This window comes from Macrobrachium rosenbergii, chromosome 58, assembly GCF_040412425.1.
Source record: "Macrobrachium rosenbergii isolate ZJJX-2024 chromosome 58, ASM4041242v1, whole genome shotgun sequence".
NCBI classification, from domain to species: domain Eukaryota; kingdom Metazoa; phylum Arthropoda; class Malacostraca; order Decapoda; family Palaemonidae; genus Macrobrachium; species Macrobrachium rosenbergii.
The window spans coordinates 16,621,785-16,630,164 of record NC_089798.1 but is presented as its reverse complement, the minus strand read 5'-3'; the positions used below and the strand labels follow the sequence as shown (position 1 = coordinate 16,630,164).

The 8,380-nt window shown below is 41.7% G+C and overlaps 2 protein-coding genes across 2 annotated transcripts; both read right to left on the bottom strand.

Moving 5' to 3' along the window:
- Positions 1-5,140: 5,140 nt before the first annotated feature.
- On the bottom strand, positions 5,141-5,686 carry LOC136837272 (glutamine-rich protein 2-like). Its single transcript, XM_067102011.1, has one exon. The coding sequence runs from the start codon at positions 5,684-5,686 to the stop codon at positions 5,141-5,143; it is 546 nt and encodes a 181-aa protein (XP_066958112.1).
- A 419-nt stretch (positions 5,687-6,105) lies between these two features.
- On the bottom strand, positions 6,106-7,095 carry LOC136837271 (glutamine-rich protein 2-like). The gene has a single exon (XM_067102010.1). It carries the CDS (start codon positions 7,093-7,095, stop codon positions 6,106-6,108), a length of 990 nt encoding a protein of 329 aa, XP_066958111.1.
- Between the last annotated feature and the right edge of the window lie 1,285 nt (positions 7,096-8,380).

The window sequence follows — 8,380 nt, the reverse complement described above, 5'->3', positions numbered from 1 at the left end:
TTTCGACTTTTCATTCAACCTAAACTTATTTAAAATCTGACATCGTCAAAATGGGCAGCCTAGGAGATAGAGACTGTAAACACAACAATAAAGGGATTTTTAATGAACACTCGAGTAAAAGGCTGATGACAGTACTGAAACGATATTAGCCCCAAAAAATGTGTATATCTATAATCAATCAATAATTTATCTTGGTGTTTAACGTACTTTGTAAAACAAGAAGGCTTCTACTTCCAAAATCACTGAAAACCGCGAGGTTGAAGCTTCGGGACAGAAAATGTCGCCTGCTTCACCTAAGACTGGGATTCCAGATTTCACTTCCATTTTTTGCACAATTCTCCAGAGAAATATTAGACATCAGATTTATTTTGTTCTTTTAGCCATTAGCCAATCATTATAGACTAGAAACTTGTCGAATGAATTTACACTGACCAAAGTCTGCAATTTTGATTCCTGCATTTCATTTTTCTAACAATGATGCGACTTACATCGCCGTGTTTGTGTCATTTGTTGCATTTTAGAAGGAATACGCAAGGCTGGTTCACTCTCACCTTGAACGACAACACTTCAGTCGTCCGTATAGAAACGACATCCTGGCTCGCCACAGACAGAGCTTCCTTTGGCACGGCTGAGTTTCATGTTGCTCTTGAGCCATGATGTTATTTAGCTCGATTTACTCTACCAAGCATTGTTTAACATGAGAAATATTCTGGTATTTGAATAAACACTATGTGAACAGCACTATGTGCGCGCGCGTATTTACATCTATGCACGCACTTTTGAGTGCGCAATGTATTAGCGAGCGGATAGCCAAAGCACGAAAAAATGAAATAAAATTGAAAGAATTGGAAGTGCCAGATATAACATCAACTTTATTATTTGAAGACTTCTGGTAGTCAGATAAAACGGAAATACGCAGAAATTCACAGAACCCTCTTAAACGTTCATATAGAAAAGGACTTGTAAGATTTAAAAGAAAGAAAAGAATACAAAAATGTAGGCCTTGGGCTTAGGCAAACATTAATCCGTCATCGAGAAGTTTTAGCCAGGAAGTAAAAACAAATGAAAATGTTTGGCAAAAATGCAACAACAAACGGACTCATTAGGAATAAACGAAGCCTGGAAAGAGCCAAACTGTAGCAAACGCTCATAACAAAAGGGTCTCAAAATGTTATGATCTATAAGCAACCGGCACACGACGAGGGGAAGGGAAATCAACCTTCTACTGCCTGCACGACATTAAAGAGTCCGCACAAACGGCCAAGAAACTTGGAGTGAAAACTGCCCATGAATCACATTTAGGGACTTCGGCATGAATCATACTGTATTTAGGGACTTCGGGAAAAGAGGCAGAGAAGGGAGTGGGGGGGGGGGGTTTACATAATTCATGAGCAACGTCTGAACTGAATTGTTAAAACGTTAAATCTGTTTCTGGTATGATTTTGGGAAGAACATATTTTCAGCAGAATAACTTTAGAAAATTCATTTGGACACATGCCAACTTGAAATTTAACACTAGAAATCTAGATCTTTTGCTAATTTGCTTGGAAAAAGTTCTAAACATATCAAAATCTCTGTTTCAAATAAGATGAACCTTCTAAGCAACATGAAAATACTGAGGATGTAGCATATACACGAATATCCTGTATGTATTATTTCGGCCGAGGCTCCATTGAATTTAAGGAGAGACTTTTCTCAGGAAAACGTACAATCAAGAGACGATCACTTACACGCTGCAGAGTCCACCGCCTACTGCTACCTGCTACAGGCTCTGCAACTGTCTCTTGCTTCGCTGCTCTGAGCAAGGATATCTTCCGAAAAGGCATGAAAGGGGTTGCAGCCAGGGGCCAAAGGGATGCTGCACAGAACCTCAAGCAATGGATACGGTGCACCGCGTGAAGTCCACTGATGGCACCACAGTACTGTACTTCCCTACGGGGAAATCTTAGAAGTCAAATGGAACCGCTTTTACTGAATTACAGTAATTACATTTTTCTTTTTCGTGTAAGTTGTGCAACACTATGGGATTCCCAGTAGTCACAAGACATTTCTCCCATTTGAGTTGGAGACTTTTCATGGATTTTTACAGCTCTCACAAGGTCTGTACTGCATCGTTTGCAAAGTAATCAGTTCAAACGAATCGTATTCAAAACAATAATTCTGGTAAAAGAGATACTGCAAAATAAATTCACCCCCTGCAGATTTACTAGGGATTATGGAACTCAAAGTTACAGCGTTCTCTCAGACCTATGATTATTTTTCCTGTCAAAAAGAATAGTGCTGGCTCCCATGTGCGGTATTCCAACTGCTGTGGTTAATTTATTATTACTGTTGTTCTCCATGAGTAGCATTCCTGAAGAAAACACCAAAAGCCAAAATCTCTACATGTGGGAAAAATATAGCCCTAGGAAAGAAATCATAAATCAACAAAGGATATTTATAAACATTATCAATGGCCTAGTTAAAAAAAAAAAAAAAGACCAATGGCCTAGTTAAAAAAAAAAAAATAGACCAATGGCCTAGTTAAAAAAAAAAAAAGGCCAATGGCCTAGGTAAAAAAAAAAAACAGACAAGCGAAAAATGCGCCGAAGTTTCTTCGGCGAAATCGAGTTTTCTGCATAGCGTATAATGTTATATGAAACTCTCAGCTACGACCGCCGACCGGGCAGAGCTCAGTTGCTCCCCGAATGCGGTTCTGTAAAGATGCGTCGGCGACGCCTCCGGAACTGGATTCGGGGGTGCCAGATGTACGATCATGGCCAACTTGAAAATAAAAAAAACTACTGAGGCTAGAAGGCTGCGATTTGGTATGTTAGATGATTGGAGGGTGGATGATCAACATACCAATGTGCAGCCCTCTAGCCTCAGTAGTTTTTAAGATTTGAGGGCGGACAGAAAAAGTGCGAACAGACAGTCAAAGCCATCTCATTAGTTTCCTTGAACAGAAAACTATAAAAGAAGATGCAGACAATGGTATATAGCCTTTTATTAAAGATTTTCCTAAAGTTTTGTGCAAAATTATCCATAACGTTTTCGGGAAGACATTTCAACCGTTTGTAATGGGAGAAGTAAGAAGATTTTGGTACTGCGCAGTGTGGAAGCCGATGCAACGCTAAACGAGTGGCATGCATCATTGCAGAGGCACACACAATGTAAATGAAGCAGACAGTACAGACGCTGCCAGAAATCTTTAGTTACTCGCAAAATTTCCTGCATCTAGAGGCTGCAGTATTAGTGCTGTGTGCTTCGTTTCATTTATTTCACCATCGCTTGTTTGGATGCCTACATCTTCCCTGCATACCTAGATAAACCTGTTGTGGTGATTGCGCCGTCAGGAGCTATCCTGTTTGGTCGACCTTCACAAGCTTCATCTTAATAGAGGAATTCCAATATCACCTTTACAGAATGTCCTTATCCGTGTTCGACTGCGGTGCCATGATGTCACACAGCAGCCGAGATCTCTTCCTTATACTGCAAAGCTTAGGAACAATCCTTCTGGCAGTGCCAAGGGTCTTCACGCTTACAAGCTTAAGAGCAGCTGTAAGCGTACTTTAAAGTGCCATGCACTAGTCTTCATATTTTCCTTCTATAATAAACAAACATTTATTTCTATCGTTTGCTATGTTAATCATTATCTTTTCATTTCTGACCTACTTTCATCAGTGGTGCATGTGTTAGTCCTTGCTGTTTTCTGCTTCTGTTCACATTTTGATGGGCTTCTTAGTTTGTTCCACGCGCATGTGCTCTCATGTTGAATAACCATAATCATTTCTACTGCAATGAAACTTAGGAAAGACGAACAAATAAGACATCTCCCGATGAAGGCCCAATTTATATTCATCACTGTTAAGAAAACGGGGAATAACCATATCCAGCATTCTCCAGCTTTGCATTAACCCCTTCCCTTCTCGAATCACACAGTCAGATCTGTCTCTGGAATATCCCTCAAACATGCTTCACTCTCAGTCTTCATCAGACTGCATTCACTTCGCACAGCTTCTCCCTAGTTACATCTTTTCATTTAAGATTTATTTGCTTATATAACATTTTCTCTCAGCTCTTCCTAAAATACTTGCTCAAATTAGCTTTTAAATGTATCATCCCTTCCTTTTATTTTCAGCTTGTTCTTCACTGCTTTATTAATCGTTTTCAATGTCGCTACGCCACCATTTCTATTTTTGTCTGAATTTTTTTACACACGTTTCACAGCATGTCTGATCCCAACTTCCCAAAAATGATTGCATTTACCCCTTCTGTCAATATGCCAACAAATGCGAACACTGCCTGCTAACACAGTGACTGCAGTGGTAAAGTCGCTTATCTTGCCAGGAAGCGGAACATCAGAGGATTACAATGAATCAGCCAATTACCGGAAATTGAGCCCAGATTCGAAATATTTGTACGCGGTCAACTGCAAGCCATTCTGGCAACTTCAACCAAAGCAGTGAATCCAATACCTGGTAGTTAGTCGAGTCTGGTAGGTAACAGCCAGGTCATGAGGCTAGCAACCTCATAGTAAAACAGTTATTTAAAAAATATGAAACTATAATATCAAAGAGTCACATCCTGCAAGGATGAATGGTGCACACACACACACATACCATGTATATATATCACCATAAGAATGAAATGAGTTCCATTCCCAGACAAGAAGGAGCTTGGAATCAAACATCCATTCACCTGGTGATATATATATATATATATATATATATATATATATATATATAGACCATGTGTGATTAAATGTGTGTGTGTGCATAAATTGGGTACCTGGTGAAGGGTATGGGTATGATCTAAACCATCCTAAGAAGGTTCCTTGGAATGCGCGGGAAGGTTAGCATTTTTTAATCCAAGCCCTCTAAAAGGGAAATATTCTACTGTATGATGTTTCATATTTATATATAAACTGGTCGAGTTAGCTACAGGTTATCACTTCAATTTTTCAGAGGAAAACTAATTAAGGACAAGAAATGAGCACCATTTAGGAAAACAATTGTCAAGATACGCAGTCTTGTTGCCTTGGATGTCCGTGAAATTGGTCTAGTTCTCAATAACTTGTGCCGCATTATGAGCCCAAAGGCAATCACTGCGACAGGAAACTATAGGTGGGTGTCATTAATTTTCCTAGATAGAGAGTAAATCACATCTGATGAAGACCACGTGGATTAAATCCCATCTGGTGAAGACCATGTGGATTATGTCCCATCTGGTGAAGACCACGTGGATTAAATCCCATCTGGTGAAGACCATGTAGATAATGTCCCATCCAGTGAAGACCATGTGGATTAAATCCCACCTGGTGAAGACCATGTGGATTACATCCCATCTGGTGAAGACCACGTGGATTAAATCCCATCTGGTGAAGACTGCGTGGATTAAATCCCAACTGGTTTAGACCATGTGGACTAAATCCCATCTGGTGAAGACCATGTGAATTAAATCCCATCTGGTGAAGACCACGTGGATTAAATCCCGTCTGGTGAAGACCATGTAGATAATGTCCCATCTGGTGAAGACCATGTGGATTAAACCCCATCTGGTGAAGACCATGTGGATTATGTCCCATCTGGTGAAGAACACGTGGCTTAAATCCCATCTGGTGAAGACTGCGTGGATTAAATCTCATCTGGTGAAGACCATGTGGATTAAATCCCATCTGGTTTAGACCAAGTGGATTAAATCCCATCTAGTGAAGACCATGTGGATTATCTCCCATCTGGTTTAGACCATGTGGATTAAATCCTATCTGGTTAAGACCATGTGGATTAAATCCCATCTGGTGAAGACCACATGGGTGAAATCTCATCTGATGAAGAACATGTGGATTAAATCCCATCTGGTGAAGACCATGTGGATCAAACCCCATCTGGTGAAGACCATGTAGATTATGTCCCATCTGGTGAAGACCACGAGGATTAAATCCCATCTGGTGAAGACAGCGTTGATTAAATCCCATCTGATGAAGACCATGTGGATTAAATCCCATCTGGTTTAGGCCAAGTGGATTAAATCCCATCAAGTTTAAACCACGTGGATTAAATCCCATCTGGTGAAGACCATGTGGATTAAATCCCATCTGGCTTAGACAATTGGATTAAATCCCATCTAGTGAAGACCATGTGCATTAAATCCAACCTTGTGAAGACCATGTGGATTAAATCCCATCTGGTGAAAACCACGTGGATGAAATCTCATCTGGTGAAGAACATGTGGATTAAATCCAATCTGGTTTAGACCATGTGGATTAAATCCCACCTGGTGAAGACCACGTGGATTAAATCCCATCTGGTGAAGACCATGTGGATTAAATCCAATATGGTTTAGACCATGCGGATTAAATCCCATCTGGTGAAGACCATGTGGATTATGTCCCATCTGGTGAAGACCACGAGGATTAAATCCCATCTGGTGAAGACAGCGTGGATTAAATCCCATCTGGTGAAGACCATCTGGATTAAATCCAATATGGTTTAGACCATGTGGATTAAACCCCATCTGGTGAAGACCATGTGGATTATGTCCCATCTGGTGAAGACCACGAGGATTAAATCCCATCTGGTGAAGACAGCGTGGATTAAATCCCATCTGGTGAAGACCATCTGGATTAAATCCCATCTGGTTTAGACCACGTAGATTAAATCCCATCTGGCAAAGACCATGTGGATTAAATCCCATCTGGTGAAGACCATGTGGATTAAATCCCATCTGGTTTAGGCCAAGTGGATTAAATCCCATCTGGTTTAGACCACGTAGATTAAATCCCATCTGGTGAAGACCACGTGGATTAAATCCCATCTGGTGAAGACCATGTGGATTAAATCCCATCTGGTGAAGACCATGTGGATTAAATCCCTTCTGGTAAGGACTATGTGGATTAAATCCCATCTGGTTTAGACGATGTGGATTAAATCCCATCTGGTGAAGACCATGTGGATAAAATCCCATCTGGTGAAGACCGTGTGGATTAAACCCCATCTGGTGAAGACCATGTGGATTATGTCCCATCTGGTGAAGACCACGTGGATTAAATCCCATCTGGTGAGGACTGCGTGGATTAAATCCCATTTGGTGAAGACCACGTGGATTACATCCCATCTAGTTTATACCAAGTGGATTAAATCCCATTTGAAGACCACGTGGATAACATCCCACCTGGTTTAGACCACGTGGATTAAATCCCATCTGGTGAAGACCACGTGGGTTAAATCCCATCTGGTGAAGACCACGTGGGTTAAATCCCAACTGGCGAAGACTACATGGATTAAATCCCACTTGGCGAAGACCACGTGGATTAAATCCCATCTGGCGAAGACCATGTGCATTACATCCCATCTGGTGAAGGCCACGTGGATTACATCCCATCTGGTGAAGACCACGTGGATTACATCCCATCTGGCAAAGACCATGTGGATTACATCCCATCTGGCGAAGACCATGTGGATTACATCCCATCTGGAGAAGACCACATGGATTACATACCATCTGGCAGACCACATGGATTACATCCCATCTGGTGAAGACCACGTCAATTACATCCCATCTGGCGAAGACCACGTGGATTAAACCCCATCTGGCGAAGACCATGTGGATTACATCCCATCTGGTGAAGGCCACGTGGATTACATCCCATCTGGTGAAGACCACGTGGAGTAAATCCCATCTTGCGAAGACCTCATGGATTAAATCCCATCTGGAGAAGACCACGTGGATCAAATCCCATCTGGCAAAGACCACGTGGATTACATCCCATCTGGCGAAGACCACGTGGATGACATCCCATCTGGTGAAGACCACGTGGATGACATCCCATCTGGTGAAGACCATGTGGAGTAAATCCCATCTGGTGAAGACCACATGGATTAAATCTCATCTGGAGAAGACCATGTGGATTAAATCCCATCTGCAAAGACCATGTGGATGACATCCCATCTGGTGAAGACCACGTGGATGACATCCCATCTGGTGAAGACCATGTGGATTAAACCTCATCTAGATGAAGACCACGTGGATAAAACCCCATCTGGCAAAGAACACGTGGATTATATCCCATCTGGCAAAGACCACGTGGATGACATCCCATCTGGTGAAGACCACGTGGATGATATCCCACCTGGTGAAGACCACGTGGATTAAACCTCGTCTGGATGAAGACCACATGGATTAAACCCCATCTGTTGAAGACCATGTGGATTAAACCCTATCTGGTGAAGACCACGTGGATTAAACCCCACCTAGTGAAGACCACATGGATTAAACCCCATCTGGTGAAGACCGCCTGGATTAAACCCCATCTGGTAAAGACCACATGGTTAAACCCTATCTGGTGAAGACCGATTAAACCCTATCTGGTGAAGACCATGTGGGTTAAACCCCATCTGGT